At 43.4% G+C, this 22,227-nt stretch overlaps 2 protein-coding genes across 2 annotated transcripts; one reads left to right on the top strand and one right to left on the bottom strand.

Annotated features, from left to right (window-relative positions):
• Positions 1 to 208: 208 nt before the first annotated feature.
• LOC118111197 (PPARGC1 and ESRR induced regulator, muscle 1) lies at positions 209 to 7,112 on the top strand. Its single transcript, XM_035159595.2, has 4 exons — positions 209 to 360; positions 849 to 4,555; positions 6,003 to 6,119; positions 6,296 to 7,112. Exons 1-4 carry the CDS (start codon positions 230 to 232, stop codon positions 6,394 to 6,396), a joined length of 4,056 nt encoding a protein of 1,351 aa, XP_035015486.2. The 5' UTR covers positions 209 to 229; the 3' UTR covers positions 6,397 to 7,112.
• A 587-nt stretch (positions 7,113 to 7,699) lies between these two features.
• Positions 7,700 to 21,923, bottom strand: plekhn1 (pleckstrin homology domain containing, family N member 1). Its single transcript, XM_035159600.2, has 16 exons — positions 21,715 to 21,923; positions 19,566 to 19,656; positions 19,301 to 19,462; positions 17,831 to 17,911; positions 17,349 to 17,439; positions 15,446 to 15,579; positions 14,798 to 14,947; positions 13,466 to 13,546; positions 13,290 to 13,365; positions 12,902 to 13,047; positions 12,455 to 12,607; positions 11,005 to 11,247; positions 10,304 to 10,459; positions 9,688 to 9,948; positions 9,389 to 9,449; positions 7,700 to 8,504 (listed from the first exon to the last, which is right to left on the bottom strand). The coding sequence occupies exons 1-16, from the start codon at positions 21,786 to 21,788 to the stop codon at positions 8,320 to 8,322; spliced, it is 2,145 nt and encodes a 714-aa protein (XP_035015491.1). The 5' UTR covers positions 21,789 to 21,923; the 3' UTR covers positions 7,700 to 8,319.
• Positions 21,924 to 22,227: the final 304 nt, after the last annotated feature.

The following is a 22,227-nucleotide window of genomic DNA, read 5'->3' as shown; positions in this document are numbered from 1 at the left end:
TATAAAAAGAACTAAAGCAAATGCAGATATCACATAATTATTATAGATTCTATAATGCATTGATCAAGTAACACAATGGCAAAATCAATATCTTGTAACCAGTTAAAGAGCTTGCCATAGTGAAGTCTATTTAAAGTTGGGAAACGTTATGCCTCTGTTGGACGGGGCTGCTGTAGAGAATACTGCGTGTACTACGTGATCAGAAGCACCCCTCTATATTTAACAAATCATGGGGCCTGCGGCGCAGCGTGCTCGTGCAAAAGAACGCCCACCAGAGGACGTACAGCACAGTGCTGCTGGGACTCCAGTCTCCCTCACCCTCACCTCCTGTAGACCACGATCACAGCTGAAACCTGACAGGTAGGCAACCTGAACACATGTGCATGTACACATACACACAGCTAGAAGTGCAGAGATTACTAACGCTTCTGTTGTCTTACTTTTAAATATTTACATTTGATTTAATCCGTGGTAGTTTCAGCTTACTAGCTAGTTTAAAAATGTTTTGCCCTTAAGAGATTAGTTTTCAATATTATATATCATCACGTTAATAGAGAGCTATTGCAAAAAGAAGTTGCAATTTATTTACATGTTTTTAATTATTTAGCAAATCTTATGTACAATTAAAATCGGCATGGTTGTGTATTTTTTGAATTACACGAATGCCTTCATTTATCTGCTGATCTAGTTGTGTTGGAAGTTTGGTCTTAGTGCACGTAATGTCGATTTCTTTAGCGTTCTGAGACGATCTTTTGATTTTGAATGAATTCTGTGATGCTCAAATTACCTGTAAGAAACTCAAATACTTCAAATGTGTCTGTCTTTACCTCTTTCGATTGATTTCCCAGGTTACATTACACGCACTCAGTGGAAATGGAAGACTTTGAATACAGCGTGGAGATCTGTGACCGCGACTGGGAATGCTTCTTTGCAGAGTGCGAGGAGTGCAACCTGCTTCCTCCGTCATTAGCAGGGTTGGACTCTGGGATGAGCGACTTTGATGAAACAGGCTCCAAACTTAAGAGGTTTCGCAAAGTCGACCTAACGTCCGGCGTTTCAGAGGCCGACCGACCCATCGACGGCCCCCCAGACTGCGAGGGCTCTCCCGTGGAGCATTACCTCAGCAAACGTGGCGCTGGTGCAATGGAGAGCGTCCTTTCAGGCAGTGAGGAGGACACACACCTGCAGTCTGTCAATATATTCTTTGAAAGACTGAAAAATCTTTCAGAGACTGAGAGGCTGGCTGAGCCATGCCAAGAGAGAGCGGGAGGAAACAGAGAGGCAGCCGCGGAGGAGGAACAGTGTAGTGATGGGCAACGATCCAGGGGCAGCACTTTGCCAAAAAACATCCCCAAGTTAAACTCCCCGCCTGCCAGGGGTGAAACAGCAGTTGGCGCAGAGACGCCGAGGCCTGTCGACGCCATCAGCAACATAAACACAAAGAAAAAAGTCGAGTCTGGCTCCAACATTTCCTCTGACTCTGCAGCCAGTAACTCAGTGCTCAAAACCAACACGTCAGCCAGCCCTGAAACAGAGTTATTTATTAGAGAGGAGGCCGGCACACAAAGCACAGTAAATGAGGCAGCACAGTGGAATCAGTTTTGTGACTTACCGGAATCAGAAACACCTCACACAGACAAAGTGATCGAGGTGCAAATGTGCACACCTCTGAAGGATGCTAAGCAGGAGCATTTCTTTATAAGTCAATTCACTGAAAGTGATAAGTGCAACAAGTATTCACCCAGCAATGCAGAAATGGTGACACGCATTAAGCGCAAGGAAGAACACAACCCTGTTTTACAGGTAGACGCAACAAGCCTAAACAAATCGGCAAGCCCAGAATCCTCTCCATCGGCCTCCATCAAGAGAAAGAGAAGGAAGAAGAGACGACTCAGCTTTGAGCCGGCCGACAGCGCCCGTGGATACGAGAGGCGGTTTTTAGTGAAGCCGAGCGACTCCGAGGAGGAGCAGTACTCGGGGAGAGGAGGGACTGGTCTGTGCTTACCTGAGGATGTGAATTTATTTTATTCAAATGCACCACAAAACAATGCTGTGTCCTCTTTATACTCAGTCTCAAGCCGTCTTCCAGTGAGGACATCTGCTAAGGAGATAAAAACAAATGAATGCTCTCATATTGTTCCGCCCGGTGACAGTCGATGCCAATACACACTCAGACGGGAAAGGTGTAAAGCAGCAAGCTTGGCTGAAAATAATGCAACAAATAATAAGTCAGTTACACCATGTGTCGACAATGTAATATCAGTGACAAGCAGCCGTGGTAATGTGGAAACAGATTCACAGCCATGCATGAAATTACAAGTTGAAGAATCAACAGGGTTGAATAAACATCCTTGGTTGGCGGTTTCCGTTCCCGGCAGTGTGACTGTTAAATCAGACAGAAAACCAGCAAACAGTGCAGACAGTCTCCACCAGGCTAATAAAGTGAGTCATTCGATCAGTGGTTGTGAAAACGAGCACAATCTTAAGCGTTGTACAGCCGAGGTCAATCCGAGCACAGAGTCAGATGATCGCGCCGTGGGAGTCGGCCAAAACGACAAACTATCCGATGCTAAGTCAGTCCTGGCTGCAGAGGCTGGAAATTCAGTCAGAGACGACAGCACACCGTGTCACGGACAGGCTGAGCCCCAACAACAGCTGGAAATCGAGCGTCATGACACAGACCGGTTTAGCTCCGCTCTGGACAACACAAAACCACAGCAATTCAACACCACAGCCCGTCCATTCATACTGGAGATTTCTAGTGAGGTGACCTTACCCGATACCTTACCTCGTGCCTCCACTTTAGACATAAATAATACAGTACAGCAAACAGAGCGCCCTCTGGAGATTCAGGCTTTGTCCAAATTAGCTCACTTAGCAGCATCACAATTAATGTCTCCTGGGAATCCCGGCCCATCTGTGGAAATCATCAGTCAGAGAAAAATCAAATTGTCCACCTCTAAAGACTTAATAACAAGTCCTTCAGATATCACATCATTATCATCCCTGCTCACAGAATCTGGAACGTCACTCTCAAATGGAAACATCACAGACCTGTCTGGTAGTTTCTCTTCATCTGTCAGACAAAATGAGTCTGGAGGTCAAACAGAAAAAACCCCACTGATGTTGTTTAAACACGAGGACGGAGAAGCTGAATCTGGACCTAAAAGATGGTCCGAATCAAGTTACTCAACAGAATCTAAGTGGGATTCACTGGACGGAGCAGAAGAAGCTGAATGTGAGCCTGAAAACGCACCAGATTCAAAACACACAGTGTTTGCCATGTCTTCTTTTTGGGGGGAGATGGAGAAGCTGACGATAAATGACATTCTGGGTTTACGATCCCTGCCACCTCTTCCAGAAAGTCAGGAAACAGACGTGTCTGCTTTAACCGATTCAGGTTTTTTTACACAATCAGATGAGTCCAAGCTCCAACAAACCAGCGAGCACATGCCCAGTGTTCCTGATCTTGAAAAATCGAGTTCAGGTGCTGTTGCGGCAGCTGATTCTTCCATTTCCAGAAGTGTCCTGTGGGAGAGTGAACCTGTGCCGATGAGGCTAGGTTCAGATACTTACACAGAGAATGTAATGATGACGTCTGTGAGGGACATTTCTCAATCAGTCTTCTCTGGAAATGCACAACAGAGCCACAGAAAGATCTCCAAAACCTTAAGTGTGCACAATCTAGCCGCTCTGGATTCTGAGTCCTTCAGCTCCAGGTTGAAAGGCCAAACGTTACAAACCTTAGACGAAGAAGGATCAGAAAAGTTTGACTGTCTCTTTGAGGATAATGTGCCAAAGCAAGCGGACATGGATTCTCTACCTTCCTCTTTTACAGACGGCTACAGAATCTCTGTTTCCGATATTTTTCAGTACCTCTTTGGTGGAAAGCAGTCGATTCCCAGCCAATCAGCCACAGATAACATAACCAATGTCTACGCAGATGGAAATTCTGTTCCTGAAAATTATGATCACTTTTTCTCAGAGTACGATACAGAAACCTTCTTCTGTCCTCTCCTCTCAGTGGAGGATCAGGCCAAAGGTGAGCAGGTTCCGATCTTTTCCTCGTCACGCTCAGCTTGTAGAAATCTACAGTTCCCTGAGGCGTATGAAGGCTTCTTTGCATCCTCCTCTTCTGATGATTCTTCAGTTGAATCTGATGAAGAGGACAACTGTAGACCTGTCAGGGTGGTGACCAGGTTTAGCCATAACGTGAACTCATCTCAGATTTCGACGGACATTTATGACAATTTCTTCACAGACAGCGACCTGAGAGAGAACTTCTTCTGGAAAGCAACGCTCTCTTTCAGGAATATGAATTTGTCTGGAATCAAGGTGCAGAAGCAGACTCTCTCAAGCTCCCAAACGTCTCATGTACCTGTGAGGCAAAGTGGCAGATCCCTTCAAAGGACACTTTATCCCAGTAATGCTCTGGGAAATCAAGACGTGATGTTTCCGGATCCACTTCTCTACCACCTGGAGGACATGATCTCCAGACAGCAAGCGCTGCAGCCTTTCAGAAATCAGGATTTACAGACGTCTGTTTCAAATCCAAGTAAGTGCAGTTTCCCACTATTATCACAGTAATGCATGAAGGTTTGAGTTAGGGTATTAGGTTTTAGCCTGCTGCTGCTATTACAGTAAATTTTAGATTAATAAACAGTGGTGAAATAAGTACTTTTTTATTAGTATGTTTCTGTTTGTTCTTAGAGCGTAACTGGAAAAAGGGGATAGAATAATCCAAGATTAAATGTGTAGCTCCATCAGTATAATAGAAGAATACAAATTCTTTAAAACTCCACAGATTCTACATATCAGTGTCTGTTGTTGGTTAATTTGGCTGCAAAAATAAAGCATAAAACCGTTAGTGTGGTATTTTAACTGGTAAATGGTCTCATATGGCAAACAGGCCTGAAAATGACAAACTGGAGGAGCGGAGAGAATATGTGATCTTATTGTACCTCAGAAGTTAAGTCCACAGCTGATTAATTCTCTGGGAACACTCTTATCTAAACTAAGCTTTACTAAATTCAAATTTTATGCCTTTTAGAAATTAAATCATTGCATGTTGGCAAACCACATCTTTTTGATCAGAGTCAGCTTAGTGGTGGATTTAGACTTTAAAGTGAATTAATAACTTGTGTGACAACTCAAAATTGGATTATATAATTATATGGACAAATTAAAGATTGGTTCAATTCCATGGACCTGCCTAGCAGACAGTATATTTTTAAAAGCAACGATTTGAGACGCAGAGAAACATAACCTCTTTTTAAAAGTTTATACAATTGAAAATGTTTTTTGTTTTTTTTGAATAATGTACAATATTTACAGTATGTAGTGAAGCTTCATGTGGACAGTCGTAGTGCAAGAAATGTCGTAGTGTGAGATATGTGATCCACTCGGTCAGCTGTTCCAGTCATGACCGGGTCGGACTCTCTTACCTCAGCTGTCGGAGGACACTCACTGGACTGCGGTGGGGAAAGTAGAGAGGAATGGTTGTACGTGATAACTTGACTTCACTCAATGATTGTCTTCTCTAAGCTGCCACCGGAGCACCCTAATTTATTAGTCTAGCTGTGAAGGGAAATGCAATCATCACATGGCGTCCGCATGTGTTTCCCCCACTGAGCTTTAATTAAGATAATAACACTCAGCATCATGACATGGCGTCTAATGTTTAACACTTGTCTACGAGGATTATCTTCAAGGCTACGAGAGTCACAGTTTCAAACTCCAGTAGCATCAAGCAGACGTGTGTTTGCAGAACTGGAATCTGCGAATGGATGATGGGATTTGATAGGGTCACAGTGTGACAGAACAGGAAGTCCCAACATATTACTGGGGGCTTATGCTCAGCTGTTGGGATGTTATTGCCAATTACAAGCTCCAGAGCGCCCATTTGACACCTCTGTTCACCTGATGCTCTCATTCTGTGAACTGCCTGTGTATGATCAAATAAAAAGATTCACAACATTATCTGTGATCCTCTGTCTCTAAAGGGCTGGATTCCTTGCTCCTGCCACTCCGACAGTCAGATATGTGCCTGGTTTGTATTGCCTTTGCTTCATGGGTACTGAAGACTGCAAACCCACAAGTTGGAGATGCCTGGAAAGCTGGTATGCTAGTTCATACGTAGCAGTAATTTAGTTTCATATAACTGAAAGCCCGCACATGCAGCTTTTTTAAAGACTGAAATTACACAGTAGCCGCTTATTCTGTCACAGTGTATTTGTGTTCATTCTCTAATAAGTAACACAATGACTAACCTTTTCGTTGTATTGTACTTTCACAGTTCTGTTGGCAAACGTAAGTGCCCTGTCAGCAATCCGATACCTGCGTAAGTACGTCAAGATGGAGGCGGCAGCTAGCGAGAAGGAATTACATCACAACTGAGGCCTGATCTCTCTGCCCTCGATACACGTCACCATTGAAATTATCAATTTTCCCGTGAATCCTGGATCTGAGTCACTGCAGGACCTAGTTCCTTGGAGGAATATGACACGTGTTTAGTGTGCTGTTCCATGATTGCTCTGTAACTGCTTTATTAACTCAAGTTTCACCGACGCCTTCATAGAATGGAAAGAGTTTCGTTTAATAACAGCTGTTTTGCTTCGGCAGGGTGAGATGAGACGTGTATTTATCAGACAGGAGACTTTACAGGTTTGAGACGATTGTAAATGAGGTTTCAGTGAGTGAGATTAGCAGCAAAGCTCGGCTGAGTTGAGGATGTTTGATGAACTTGTGATAAATGGATTAACTTGAATCCCTGAAAAACAATTTAAATGGTGCTGTTGGAGCATGTTTTGTTTCCACTACTTTTATGTAGCAGCTGATTTTATCCAAAGTGACTCTGTTGACTATTTCATGATATGAATGAGATCATATCTGTTGCAACATTTTCCACTATGACAAAACCCCCATAGTTGTTATTGTCATTTATTTGGGAGCTGTATTCTTTGCCAGTGTTCTTATTATGTATTTTATGAATTTGATTTTCATGATAGATGATTTATAGAAGACTGTACAGTATTTTATCTAAGTTGCTCTGTGAGCTGTTCATATTTCGTGGATCGACGTCAGTTTAACAACATTAAATTGAATTGTGTGCAGTGTGTTGTTATTCCTCTGAATATTCCTGGAGGTGCAGCTTTCCAAACACTAGAGGGCAGCACAAGCTCACATGATAATATGAATTGGATCAGCTGAGTGAGCTGCAGTTTTCAAGTAATTAATAATAATCCAAAATGCCCTAGAAATCTAGTCTAGGTCAAAATAATTAGTTTGATTTAATACATTATGTTAAACTTATTCAACATAATTTCCAAGTATTCAGAAGAGATATTTCTTGACTAATAATGTATTTTTCTCCAGTAGATGGCGTGGTGGAGCTATAAAATGCATTGTGTCCTGCTGTTACAGAATTTTCATACAAACACTCAGCTGATTGGATTTTTATGCAGTTTTCATGCATTTCACTGATAGGGACCAATTTTGGCTTTTAAAGCCCAGAAAGGGAGGGAATCCTACATGAATGATATCTTGTTGGTTTTTCACATCATTTCATCAAATATAATCAGTTTCACTCATCAGCTGTATCTTGTTTCAAAAGAGCAAATATATGCAGTAGTATACTGTATTTACTGTAACATACATACAACAGATTTAACAGTCCCATAAAAATAAGAATAAACGGATATACGGGATTAACTTCTACTTTTATTGCCAAATATAAATAAACACCTCAAACAAAAATGGAAAAGAGGAAGCCATACAGTTATCAGTACAATGCTGTAGTGACAGCAGCACCTTTAAGGCAGTCCGTTAAAGCCACATCTATTTGTCTTGATAATGTATCATAATAAAATAATATATGTACAACATTTACAAAAATATACATCCTTGACTATAACAAGCCCTCTTGGAATGCTTTTTATAGCTTTCAGCTGAAGCAAAAAGACATTTAACAGCATGTTAGAAAATACTTATATAATTAAAAACGGTCAGTTTTTGCACTCGTATGAAAGCTTTAGTGCAACCAGCTGTCTTCTCTGTCGAATGCTACATCACAAACAGACAGCTGAAGTGCGACTCTGTCACTTTCATAATATTTTTATTTAGCCTGCTGCTTTGCATACTTGCACTCATCGTCCGACTGCTCAACTGCCCAACCTCTGACAACGCAGGTCTCTTGATCTGCCGGTTCACACTGTACACAGCAGGAGCAGCACAGGCTGTGCTGGTTGGCTTTTATTATCCCTCTGATAGAGATCTGTTGTTTGCACACGTCCAGACGAGTGGCCCGGCTATTGTTTTGTTTTATGACCATCTTTGCTGGGTCGCCATGGCACCAAGGCCTCTGGCCCCATAGTCTAATCCTGTCCAGTGTGTCGAAATTCCAGACGTTGGCTGATTCATTCCAGTATCACAGTCGTACTCCCAAATGTTGTCATAGTCCATTTCCTGGTCATCTGGTTCTGTTGGTTCGAGGTACGAGTGGTGATCTATAGGAGCGAGAGAAGATTCCCAGGCTTTTAGTTCTGAACAATGAAAGACAAAACATCGCCTTGACTGAATAAACTTTGACATAGCTCCAAAGCACTTATGGTGTGATCGGCTTTATTCCAACGTGTAAACAGTCAAACTGCCAGTGCAACATGCCACTGCTACTCCGCCTTCATTCTTTCTAAAGATACAGCAACATGCAGCCTGCCAGATAAAATCACTTGTTATATCATAGCACGGTTAAGACTTAATCTAAAGTAAATTCTAGTCTTGTTTTATGTGATAAAAGAACCTGTAGAAACGTGTGTGAGACAGTTGTGTGCTGTCAGTCACATTGCACCGTGTTCTCTTAATTCCATCCAATGGAATTTAGAGCCACAATGGCTGTAATGGTATCGGCTCATTTGTGTGTTTCCTGCACTTTCAGTTCCGTAGCTTTTAACCTTCTGTCTACCTGCTGACAGACCAGAGAGTTAAATCAGTCCAGAGCGTCTGCCGTGTTTAATTTAAGGTATAATGGAGTGTGAGCTATGTTGTGTGTCCTTGCTGGTGCTTAGGAAGGCAGCAGACAGTGTTGACTTTCATAACTGACACTTGTGGGGAAATACGATGCTGCAGTGTTTGCTATGATTTGAATGAGCGCCCACCGTTGCTCAATAGAAATATAGATTCTATGCAGCCGTGCAATGAAAAGAAGCACGCTCCTCTTTTTGTTTGACACAATGAGGCATGTTTAATCAACTGATCTTTTTTTGGTCAGGACAGTAATTTTGTAATGATTTATGATCAACTGTTGAACATGCAGTCAACACACGTGTGCACTAATACACACAAACAGAAGAACGTTTGATCAGGTTCATGGGTGCATGCCCTCAGTTGTTACCTGGTGAGTAGCCGTAAGGGAGCTGAGAGGTGTTCCTCGAAGAGCTCGACGGGAGAATCATCTGTCGACAGATGTGAAAGGGAGAGAAAGTTACGTCCCGTGTTCAACTCAAACAAACATTCTCATATTTCATGAAAATATCAAAGACTGTTTCACATATGGCACCTGTTCAAACATCACCTGCAGAACAAGTGTATAAACTTGCTCTGCTACCACACAGAGCTCCATCGCTGCACTTTGCACCACTACATTCCAGGAACAGGAGCGTCCTGAGAGATGAGTACTGTAATGTTTCTCACCTGCTCTTGCAGTTGGCCGGGCACGGGCAGGAGCTTTAGCCTGGAGACGGCCTCGGCTCTCTGCTCTGCGTGGCTTTGAGGACCTTCCATGTCCAGGCTCAGAGCCTGTCCCTGGGTGTTGGTCAGAACCAGGCTTCTCCTGCCGCGCTTGCCCATGGGAGGGGTGTGGAGCTGGAAGGAGGGCGGTAGGAGCTGCTGCTGCTGCTGCTGGTGGTGGAGGTGGTGCATGTGGTGTTGAATTGGCTCTTGCCAGCTCTCCTCCTTTAATAAAATTCATAAAACGTTGATTTAGTAATGAGGGTAAATCTTGTTATTAAGAAATTACTTTTGAATTATTTAAGTGTGTGACCAATTTGATGTGACCAGAGACTAGCAAATATTATAAACTTAATTCTTAAAGGTAAACACACGTTCAGTAATTAATTTGAATATACAGACCCAGAATAAATAATTGCTGGTTGTTATTAAGTCTCTGCACAAACAGTGCCTGATCTTTCTTACTTTTTCACTGAAGTGTGTGTGTGCGTGTGTGTGTGTGTGTCTGCCATGCTTGATATCAGAGAGGCTGTGCAGGTGTAAATTGAACCTATGGATCCAGTATCATTGACCCACTTACCAATGGCATGGCCTCATCCAGGGAGTAGATTTCGGGACTGCACGGCTCGTCGTACAGCGGCGATAAGGGTTGTCGGGGAGTGCACATGTCCGAGTGGCGCTGTGGGCCGTTCAGGGAGTAGTTCAGGGATGTTTGAGGTGTGCTCCAGCTGTTCGACTAATCAGAAAAAGGTTCGGACAGACAGAGGCAGGAGTTAGTTTAAAACACCAGCTGATGAGAGGCATATCAATCACTTATTTCCCCTCGTCTCATCTGACTTTCTCTCACATGCTCCTCAGATTCACATGAGCCAATAACATAAACCAGATCCGATTACCAAGTAGAGGATTTGGACTAATGCCAGTTCTGATATGCAGCAGTGCTATGTGTTGTCTCATAAATCAACAGTCAGCTGTCAGTGTTGTGTTTAAAACTCTTAACTGCCATACGTAATGCGAGGATGTTCCATCAGTGAAGGTTTAGTGATTGGTGGCTTTGTTTATCGTAATTAAATGTAATAGAGGTCTCATTCTTTGCACTATCACATAAATTATTCTTTCAGCGTCGATTCTGCACTATTATCTCATTTGTTAACACATATCATGACCCCACTCGTCCTCCTGCTCGTATCTATTTTAGTAGCTGCACACGTGACATGTAAAATAAGTCAACGGTCTCTGAGGGAATATTCGGTTATCGGGTTAGACGCCAGACTGAATTACCTTGACAAGTGGGGCTTTCTCCAGCCGCTGCGGGCTGACATGGTGCAGGGCAGAGTATGGCGTGCTGTAGACCTGAGACCCCACCGAGCTCTCGGCAGGCTGGAGGTAGGAGTTGTGCTGCGGTGAGGAGTAGCGCAGTGACAAAGGTCGTAGGTCACGCTCGGGCCTGGTGTGGGAAGACATGCTGTTGTTCCTGCTGCCCAGGCGGGCGGTCTCGGCTGAGGAGGGGCGGCTGGAGCTGTACTGTACGGAGAACAAACACAACCAGGGCAAGAGTCAGCCAAGAGTCATAGCCAGTGCTGGGATGTATATTCGTTACAGTACCTGTACTCACATGGTTCTATTTTCAGTTACTTTCTACTTTTACTCCACGACATATACTTTATCATCAAATATACCGTATGTACTTTGTACCTCACTACATTTTTTACAATGCATTGTGTTACATGTTCACATTTGATTATATTTTTCATAAATAATTAATAACGAGGGGGAATTGGTCCATAGATCCAATCAGATCATTAGACCCCGCCTCCTGCTGCAGCAGCATTACTGGGGATGAAGAAACACCTGAAACACCGCCAAGATTCAGCCATTAAAACTGACAATATGTTTTCAGGAGCATCATCTGAAGCTTTCTTTATAAATAAGTAGTCTGTACTATTAAATCAAACTGAATATACAGTAGGCTCAGTTAATGATGTAGTAGACTATTGCATTAGGGAAGAGGACTTAATACTATAAAGTATATTTAAAAACAAGTATTACTTTTACTTGAGTAGAAAAGTTAATGTGGTACTTCTACTTTTACACAGATAGAGTCAGAGATTTTAACCAGTGAGTCCTTGTAGAGCAAATATATTAAACAGTCTCTTCTGTTTACATCATTGTTTTTTATCTTCATTTTGTGTTTTTGGAGAAAAGAGTCTCTATCAATTTAATAGGGTGAGTGGTGGTTCAGCTGAACAACAACTTGTCTTCTGGGCATTGAGCCCCCTCCTCGCTCAGCTAATTGAGGGGGTTAGTCGACCTACACAGCCGCTCTCCTGGGGGAGTTAGCTTAGATGTCCTGATAGAGCTGAGAGTTTCAGTACTTCTTAAACATCTTTGCTGAATCAGACTTTATTAACCGCGTATTTCTCTATACCAATAAAAACTTACTAAAAAATATAAATATTATAAAAAACTGTTATGATTTTTTTATTGAAAGGCCTGAGGATTCCCTATTCCTCCTCTGTGGGTGCAAGAGGAGCCGTTAGGTATCTAGACCTCACTTAATAATTAACTTTGTAAAGGACATGTGTTGCTGCTCAGCTCCACCAAAACAAACATTTGTTCTATGTCTAAAGCTAAATCTGTCCACATTTATATCTGTGCTAATATTGTACTGATGGTGCATTAATTAGTCCAGGAACAGTTGAACGTGAGAATTGACACATGGCTGACTTACACAGAGCGGTTCAGCGTATCCTGGGGTGAGGGGGTTGTCTTCATGAATGGGTAGCTGAAGGTTGTGGGGCCCACGTCCGCTTGTCGACTGGCTGAACTTAAGGGACTCACTTCGTCCTTGGCTGTTTCCACTCCACCTGTCGAACTGTGGAGCCTAGAAATAACAGGACCCAGAAATTAAACATTTAAAAAAAGATATTTTGACCAAGACCAAATTTGACAAATGTAGTTATTGTAAATCATATCATAGTTATTTTGATTTGATTTACAAAAGAGGCAGGGCCATGTTGTCTGTGTGCTCTTTCACTTCTACTCATACTTGAACCCTCCCATGCACCCGCAGGTTCACAAACCAAGTGTGGATAGCTTCCTTGATAGTTATGGATAGTTACAGTTGTGAACAATGTAATAGTTTGTGGTCCGTGAAAGGAAGGGGGGAGGGTCTCACCTCTTTTTGCGTCGGAGTGTAGATGATGTCATACACAGGGGGCGGGGGGGTGAGAACAGGCACGTCAGCAGCTTTGAAATGCTGGATCCAGTCGCAGAACGTGGTCCTATCCAGACATGAAACCACTATGGGGTTGATGAGCTTCCCTGGGAAGAGAGGAGGGGGGACAAAGGCTGTCATTCGGTCCAGTCGCTCGCTGGAATGTGCTATAGTCAGATTGTCATTCACTGGGGATAAAACCAGCTCATTCATAGAGGGGTTTTACTCTGTGACGCTGGTAGATCCATGCAAAAGGCCACTTAACATAAAGCTTGCATAAGAACACACACCCATTAAAATCCCCTTAACATGTCCAGAGTAGAGCAGCTCACTGATTCACTGCATTTACCTTCAATCATAAAGGTGTTGGGCTTGACGTCTTGGCAGGGTGTGGTCACAGTAATCATGTTGAGTGGAAGTTTCCCCTGTAATCATAATGACTGTTAGACACACTACACAGACATAAACAATGGAAACGCTTCATGCACACACCTCAGGATATTAGTAAGTATAGAAGAGTGGTACCTTGTAAAAGAGCCCGTCGTTCTCCTCTGATAGGATGATCAGTGTGGCTGGGTACATCACCAGGAGTCTGTCACTCTGTTCCTGTCGACACAAGATAATAGCTGATAGTGAGCTACGTGTGTCAAGACCAGTCAACCATTGTCTGATGATTTGTTTACATATTCCCATAATAAAAATTTCAACACCAATATGACGGATGATTCCTCGGTGGAGATGTCTGGTTCTCCCTTCAGGTGCTCAGAAAGGTTTGGCACATTAAAGTCAAAGAGAATCTAAATCATATTAAAGCTTAATTTTAACTCTCATATATGTATCTCTGAAAAGGTCTCTTGTTTCGTTGTTGTACAGGAGCGAACGGCACCAAATCCTTTAATCTGAAGGTAAGAAAATAATCTCCAGTCATTCTGCCTTGGTGAAAATACAACTATGAATAACACAAAGCACAGAGGCGACCGTGAGACCCAAGGCAAACATTAAAAAAACACCAGTGTTTATCCTTTAATACTCTGTTGAGAGGCACAGTTTAAATCCCAGTGAGATCTTCAGTCCGGCCGGCCGTAGGGGCATTTAAAGGTGCGGCAGACGAGCAGTTTATGTTTCTTCTCCCTCTCGGAAGGTGTGTCTGGACAGACAGCTGACATTCCAGCTGTGAGGTGAGTTGAGTCACTGTGAGCCTGGCGAGCGGCTCTCACACAACCAGGCCCTAAATCTCACACACTTCAATAGGGACTGGCGCTCGGGCCCATATGAGAATTAATTACAGATAACCACGCATGCTGTGTCATGACTCCGGTTTTTTACTGGTTGTTATGTGAAGCTTTAACATTATTTATTTGTGCTCATGTCTGATCTGGTTCGCACAGAGTCGTGTTTTCTTCACCGGCTAGTTGCAGGTGTCTGACACTGTTTTGCACCTTGATAGAAAAATAAGGAAACCAGAGTTACATCTGCAGCAGAGGCACCCTGTTGCCAAAAATATGGACCCCACCCATTTCAGTCACTCCTCACATTGTGTTGAAGTAATGTGTGTGTTGCGCAATTTCAGAACTGTGAGTCACCTGGATTTTGAGCTGATGTTATTGAGCTTGTTAAATTAGAAAATTTCCCAGAGTTTGAAACCATGGTGTATCACTACAGGCGGCTGTAGTCAGGAGTCAATGTGGGATACGGCAGGTCGGGGAACCCTGACAACAAACTACCAATCACGTGATCGTCTCTACCCGTGGCGCCACTGCACATTCCCATAAATAGTTAAGAACCCAGATCATGTGTTTTATCTCTGCGTGACCAGAAATGATGATTCACTCTAGATAAACAGCGGTGATGTCGTACCTGACAGGGCAGGTGCTGCAGCCGGACTTTGGTGACATAGGTGATGGGGCCCAGGCTGTCTCGCTGAGAGCCCTCCCACTCGTAGATGGGCTCTCTGTTGATGGAGTTTCTCAGCTCCTCTCTGCCCTCGGGAGCCTTGTCTTGGTTCAGCTACAGAAGGTACACAGGGGAAAACAGAAGTCATGAAGAATCGTCAGCAATGTAAATATTACCAGTCCTCTGCCCTAAGCAAATTTAAGCGTTGAATGTTTGTTCATCTAAGCTAATGCTCACAAAAACATTGTCAGCTCAGTTATTTTCTCGTGACACACTTAGGTGCATGTGTTTCATCAGCCGTTTCCCCACCTGTGGGTGTGGAGTCGACCCTGTGCAGATGTGAGTTTGATATTGACTGTGATGTGGTCAAGGCCACTCCTTAGTATCCAGGCCTCAGGGAGAGCCAGCAGTGACCTACTTGACTCATCAAATCTACAGGCTCACACACATCCTGTTTTCAGGAGCGGCTGAAGCCAAACCACTTTCTTGGCTAATCCACCAGGTGGGTTAAAAGACGATAACCACATTTTGTTGCAGTTTTTTATGCAGCTTGATATAATATAACAGGTTATTTCGAGATAGGTGGCAATTAAAAAGTTTTGTCTGTCTTACCTTCACTCTGGTGAAGTTTTCGGTTGTAGTTGCGGTGCCTCCATTTGCCTCAATGCTTTCCTTCAGGAGGCCAAACCAAAGGTCCAGCTCGTCTTGGTTGGCACAGTAGACAATTATGGAGCTGAGGCTGACACCTGCAGGGTGCAAAGGTCACAAGGTCAAAAAAGGAAAGTGTCTTTTGTGAATTTTCTCTCTCAAGTCTTTTTTCAGGAAATTCTCTGACGCATTGGTTAATCATTGACCGTGAGTCCACACGCCGCGTTCTTGGCTGTTTAGCACAAGTTATGTAATAAATGTTAACACATGTTGAAGTGAGTAAACCACATATAAGACCTACTGTGAGAAGATCTAACGTCTGACCTGCGTCCTCTGGTATTTAAAAGTCAGAGCAGACTCTCTCTCCCCCTCACAGTGTTTACTCAGGAGGAATGACCAGGGTCTGGGATGAAAAGAGCTGGAATCTCGTTCTATCTATCAGTCCCACACATACCACAGATAACCAGTACAGATAGTTTCACTCTAGCCCCTTGGCTTTGTGTGGCAATTGTCTGGAAACATGGCCCACTGACTGCTCCTGAAGTCGGGACTGTGGAATCTGTTCACCTTGACCACCATGTGCTCCCCGAGTTCAAACAAGACGAGTGAAGGGAAAACTCTTGGGACTGGAAGCACATAGTCCGACTTTGCTACTCTGTCAGTTTATAGACATTATTAACTATTGTTAAAGGTAATTAAGTCTCATTATCTAACTTTCACAGCAACGTAAACTCAAACTGTGTAAAAGCTTACAGGGATTTTTACAGACTGTCTCGTGCTGTGTTCGCTTCGTCACCCATAAACTCACCAACACCACTTCACACTAAAGCTGAATCATATTTCCGCAGCGCTCATGGAGGAAAGCACTTTGTGAGAACCCTCATTTGACTCAGACGTTTGACACGCTTCCGCTACATATTTCCTGTCCGTGGTGAATCCCATAAAGCAAATGAAAGTCCACACTGCAACAAAGGCTGGAACACAATACCACAAAATAACAAGCTTGATCCGGGAAAGTCAAGTGAGTGTCAATATTGTGACAGTGGAGACGGTTCCGATGTCAGTCAGATAGAAACTATAATCAAATGCAAACAAAGAAACCGTCCATTTTTTAAATTCTGTAGTTTTACATTAGTCCCTGGCAAGAACCACAGCCCCGTAGTCCCCGCAGCATCACATTTCTACTTAATGAAAAGAAATCGAGCCTCAGACTGTTTTCGTCTACCCAGGGTTCAAAAGCTAAGTGGCATTTCCACCAGGCATTAACCGGAGCAGTTTTTGGAATGTGCCATAGATTATACACAGTGACAAGGCTAAGAGCGGTAGCCGGGCTTTTCTGCACGACAGCTGGGCCGACTGAAGTGCACCTGTCGTCTAACAAGCAGGGTCTTAAGGGCTGCTTTGGCCCCCTGACCAAGGGTGAAGGGGGCCCGGCTCTAGTTAGTCTTGGGGTTGAGTGGAGGTGAAGGGGGTCGCAGCACCTTTGAATCACTGGAATGTGACAACATACGAAATGCTGCAGCTTGAAAATAGCGTGTGATTTCTTGCAGTGAGGAGATTTTTTTTACTTTGATCCATAACTTAAAACAGAGCAGACCACCAGCAGAGGGAAAAAACTGAGTATGCGTAATAAATTAAGATAAATAATTTGGACAACTGCTTTAATTCATCCTCTGTCTTTTGTTTTTGAAGTCTGACGTTTGCAGCTGACTTCTAGACACCCTGCTGGATTTGTTAATCAATCAGCCTGAGTGATTGATTAGATAAATTCAACACAACCAATAAAAGTCAAAACAGATGATTATGACATTCCAGGGCTCAGTGCCAACAAACACTTGTGTCCTCTCTACGCTGGAGTTGAACTTACCGTTTATTTGAAAGGCGAATTCCTGGGGTTGACTGTGGTTGCAGTTCTGCTGCAGGTTACAGATGGAGAGTTCTTTCAACGGAAGAGTTCCCTGAACACAAGACAACAAAAGGTTCAATCACGCTTTTTTGCGCAAAAACATTCTCTCATTCTGTCACTAAAAGCGTTATAAGGTGCATAGCTGTCTCTTTTTGACAAGAAGTTAAGCCGACAACAGACACAGTCAAATGATGATTAATGGCTGCTCACGCTTTACACATGGTGAAGTAACTTAATCATACTTTCTGTTTACAAACACTCTGCTGACTGACAGGGTATGCGTGTCAAAAGGTAGGATTATGTAAAATAGAAATCTGCCCCAAAGAAAGTTTTATAAAATTTCAAAATGAATCCTGGGAATGATCATAGCGACAGATAAAGCGGAGCATTTGAAAGGATCAGTCGTGAACATTTTGAAATTGTCAAAGTGAAAGCAAACTCACCTGGTATGTTAGTCCAGTTGTGTTGTTAGAGACAAAGTGAAGGTGTGTCTGGAAGAGATCCAGGTAACAATCATGTATATCCTGCGGAGATAATAGGGAAAATCATAAAATGTCCTGTCTAAGACGTAATACACTGTAAGAAAACTACAATCCTTGTTTTACAGAGCTATCACGTTTCACCTACTATGTGTTCGGGTTTCAAAACACACACAGGAGCTGATTTAACATGACGCTGCCCTAATTGGAAAACTGAGCGATAGAATCAGCTGGTTTAGTGTTGATGAAATGAACCCTCGCACACACAGGCACATGTCTGGATGCCCATGATGTTCAGCAATGTGTCTTTTCCTGATGTTGGTCTCAGATGAGAATCATTTTACAATCACAAAGATCAATTGTTTTTAAGGTTTCTCACTTCCTGTATTTATTAGCTCGGTTTTTGTGTGCGTCTGTTTGTTTGTTTGTTTGTTAATCAGATGCTGTATGGTGCGTGGAAGGACTCATTAAAAATGTGTTGCAGATCCGGATCAATGGATCTTGATGAAAAAATCCGGCATGTTTATGGGGCTGATACGTATGAATGTATGAAATGGATCTAGTAAATTTAAGTGTATTTCCTTAAGCTGACTGCCATTTTAGTTCCTTATTCACACCATGGGGAACTGTTTTTATCGTGTTAAGCACTTGTGTTTGTCTCAAAAGTCTCACACAAATTGAGTCGTCAGTTGATCAGAATGTCTTGTTCTTGTATCACCTGCCGATTCGTGGAGCGCCTACGGGAGATGTTCTGATTTAGCAGAAATGACAGGGATTTCCAGAAAGGTGTGTCTTCTTTGAGCTGTGATTTTAAAGTAACTTGTTTAGCAATCTTCTTTGTTTGTCAACACTTTGGTAAGTCACGCCTCCTTTGTGGTGTTCCTCTAGGTCTTACACTTTGTGTTTTTTTGGCATCATGACGCCCTTCCGTGCAACAATCTTTCCTTTCTACTTTTTGACAGAGCTGTTGTGTCACAGCTTTGATAAATTGCAGTTCCCACAGTGCGGAGACGTCACGTCCTCTATCAGTCCCTGGGATCAGAGGAACTCTCTCTCTCTCTCTGCCCTGAGGTTTTCTCTGGGAGATGTTTCACAACTGTAGCAGAAGCGAGCATGTCCAAACACAGGCTGCGGTCCGCTTCATGGAAAACCGCTTGGATTATTCACTGCCTGCCACTACGTCAATTTCACAGCGAGTTTCAGTGCGTCTGTCCATGTTATTCTCCACCTGTTTTTTTTGTTTTCCTTGGGGGGGGGGATTGACACTCACGCTGATCACATGGATGACTGGCATGATGTGTCATTGTAGGCTTGGTCATTGTTTCAGACCCCATTAACCACAATGAGGATGTGCAGCATTAGTTTTGTTTTCCTTTATACTTGCTTTCCCGGTGTTTCAACATCGTCATTAAAAGGCTGTTTCGTTTCGCTCACCTGGCACTGGAGGAAGCGGAAACGGACTTTGGAGCTGTGAATCATGCGTCCGTAGTTCTTCACATTGATGCTGCTCTTCTTCCAGCCGCTGGCCGGGTCGTAAGGAAACGGAGGATTCCATTTTATGTTGTCTATTGACTGCAGATCTTTTTGGCACATTTCCTGCAACCAATCATAATGTCAGTAAAAATAAACAGACATTTAAAGCAGTTCTCTCTGGTATGAGTTTCAGGTTAGTGTCCTGCGAGCTGAGGGAGGGACTTACCTTCCTGGGGGTGACAGTGCACAGGATATTGATGATGCTGTTGGACTTCTCCTGCCCCTCTTGGGGATAGTTTTTGCGAAACAGGCGGCTGCTGCTCAAAAAAAAGGAAAAACCACGTGTTACCACTCACTCTCCAGTGTTTACCAGCTATTCATTGTTTGCTGTTCAGCTCAATCCCAAACGGCAGAGTCATCAGGGAGCATTTCCTGTTCTTGTCAGTTGACCGTCACCTACTGTTATCAGATGCAGAGATGAACTTAACACACCCGTCTTTGCTCAGACTGTTTTGCATTTCAAGTTCAGTGGCAGAGACTTAATTATCTGTTTTTCTGCTCTTTACCTGCGCTGAGGAGTTTATGTTTTCACCCCTGTCTTTTTGTTTCATGATTGGTTTGTATGTTTGTTTGCAAGCAAAATCACATGAAAACAACTGAACGGATTTACATGAAATGAAGTCTGTGGTATAAATCAGGGAAGAAGCCATTGCGAGACATGGCATTTTTCAAATTTTTTGCTATTTCCCAGGGAATCATTCATGTTGGTAAAAACAGGCAGATTTAGGGCACTTATATCTTTGAATGTGTGAAATTTGGTAAAGCTTGATTACATTTTAGGGGACTTTGCTCTAGTGCCACTCTGGTTTTCAATGTCAAATTTCACAGTGGGTAAATAACTTTGAATTGTGTTTTTTTTTTTATCTCGCGTAATGTACAGTGGATCAACCAGAGACCCTTCCTTTGTCCTCGGTCCATCAATGCCAACCATTTAAATGATAAGAACAATCAGCTCTTATGTTTCTTATATTAAGGATGTGCATAGGAAAATCAGCATTCAATGTCCCTCTTTGTTTTGCATGACCCTCATCTGTTACCATCAGTGTCACGTCTCTACGAGGAAGCTCCCCCACTGCAACGATAAGACTGTGGGACTGCTTTTACAGTCTCAGCTTGCAGTTTATCTGCTTATCTGCACATATGTGTACCAGTGTCCTCGGTGCAACAACGCAGGCTTTTGTTTTCACGGTGGGAATCAAGGTCTGTCTCATCAGGAAGTCCATGTCCAGCATCAATCACTGACAAGTGTTCGGTGACGGATACTATTCTGCCACGTCCCTGTTTAACTTGTGCTCACGTACACAAGAGAAAAATATTAATAACGTGCACACTGATGCAATCTGCTGTTGCAACGTGAAAGAGGAATGTAGATAATAGATAGGTAGTTGATTTACACACCCAACATTCTCCAAATCGCTGCTGTGGTATTCAATGCACCTCACTCCCCTTTCTCTGAAGGGAATACCTGACCCTGGCCTGATTCAGCAACACAAAGAGCGAGTAGGGTGCACAGGAAGCAGGAACACTGAATGCATTGTTCCTGTGCTGATCCATCAATCCCACTGGGAAGGTGTATAAGCCCAGAGTCGTTGTTTTGGTTTTTTTTGCCCTGTCTCTTATTTTTATTTGAAAATGAAGAGCAACATGACACATTCTATCAAACCAGACCCTGAATCATCACACAGGACAGATGTTCTGTAGCAGAGGTTAGTCAGAATCAGATGTGCTGGTCCAGCAGAGTGGGCTGCGCCAATTGTAACATGCCCGGGCAAATAATCCCAACGGATTCAAGAAGACCAGATATAAAAACTAAGTATGTCTGTCATTTCCTGTATTTAATGCCTTCATATCAGATCACTACACGCTATCAGGTGCCATAAACCCAACGGTTTCTTTTATGGATTATAATTGCCCTCTTGTGATCTTGATAATGATTGTGGGTCAGCTCCTGACTTTGGGGGGGAAACCAGATTGACTTGACAGCTGGCAGATCATCTTCAGAGGGATGCAAAGAGGAGGCAAATGGTAACTGGATCATTGACACCGTTGCCCAGACCGGCACCACTCAGGCACCACTCAGGCACGACACCCAGACTATGCTGCATAACCATATGATCCTGACAACCCGGCGTCACAAAATTCACAACCTACATTTAACCCCACTGCTCAAACCCCGAGAAATACCAGGAATTCCTTCCGGCTGAAACGCGGAGTCTAAAATAACAAACGGCAGTCAAGGGCAGGACATGTGCTCTGAGTGAACACACTGAGGCGAGTACAGTAAGAATCCCCAGGACAGGTTGGATTGTTCTTACCTGTTTCTGCGTATGAAGCTTTTACTGGAGAATCTGAAGTTGTGCTGGGGGACACATGACATGCTGCTCCCCATGCTGCTGTGCTCTGTGAGGCTTCTGCTGCTGCTCTGTAGACAAATGAATCCTGTGATGGAAGAGTGTTATCCAGTAGTGCGGTGTGTGTTTGTGTGAGTGTGCTCCCTGCTGAAGTCAGACTTGTACTGAGGGAGAAGTGGGCAGGGTGTAGAAGTCAGACCGGTGAGAGAGTGTGTGCGTAACAGGGGTGGAGTTTGGGGCTGTGTCAAAGACAGTGAGTGTGTGGGTGTGTGTGTGTGTGTGTGTGTGTGCGCTGAATAACCAGTAGGACTCACACCTTCTGTGAGTTGCCTCTGTCTGTTAAATCAATCCCAACAACAGAGACCAGGGGTGTGGGGGGTGTTCAGGGAGAAGTGTGCCATTTCACACCTTCCAGGGGCCAAATGGGCCTCATTGTTGTTTGACCGCTGCAATGAGTGCTCACTAAACATGGATGGT

This window comes from Hippoglossus stenolepis, chromosome 6 (assembly GCF_022539355.2).
Source record: "Hippoglossus stenolepis isolate QCI-W04-F060 chromosome 6, HSTE1.2, whole genome shotgun sequence".
Lineage (NCBI taxonomy): Eukaryota > Metazoa > Chordata > Actinopteri > Pleuronectiformes > Pleuronectidae > Hippoglossus > Hippoglossus stenolepis.
This window is presented reverse-complemented; position numbering and strand designations above follow the sequence as displayed.

What these genes read in the sequence shown, in the direction of transcription:
- LOC118111197 (XM_035159595.2), top strand. Translation starts at nt 230, where the DNA reads ATGGGGCCTGCGGCGCAGCGTGCTCGTGCAAAAGAACGCCCACCAGAG. An exon ending in TCACAGCTGAAACCTGACAG is followed by an intron (nt 361 to 848) that starts GTAGGCAACCTG and finishes TTGATTTCCCAG; the next exon opens with GTTACATTACACGCACTCAG. An exon ending in TGGAGATGCCTGGAAAGCTG is followed by an intron (nt 6,120 to 6,295) that starts GTATGCTAGTTC and finishes GTACTTTCACAG; the next exon opens with TTCTGTTGGCAAACGTAAGT.
- plekhn1 (XM_035159600.2), bottom strand. Translation starts at nt 21,788, where the DNA reads ATGGGGAGCAGCATGTCATGTGTCCCCCAGCACAACTTCAGATTCTCC. An exon ending in ATTCGCCTTTCAAATAAACG is followed by an intron (nt 15,580 to 17,348) that starts GTAAGTTCAACT and finishes TGCACCCTGCAG; the next exon opens with GTGTCAGCCTCAGCTCCATA. An exon ending in ACACTCCGACGCAAAAAGAG is followed by an intron (nt 12,608 to 12,901) that starts GTGAGACCCTCC and finishes TGTTATTTCTAG; the next exon opens with GCTCCACAGTTCGACAGGTG.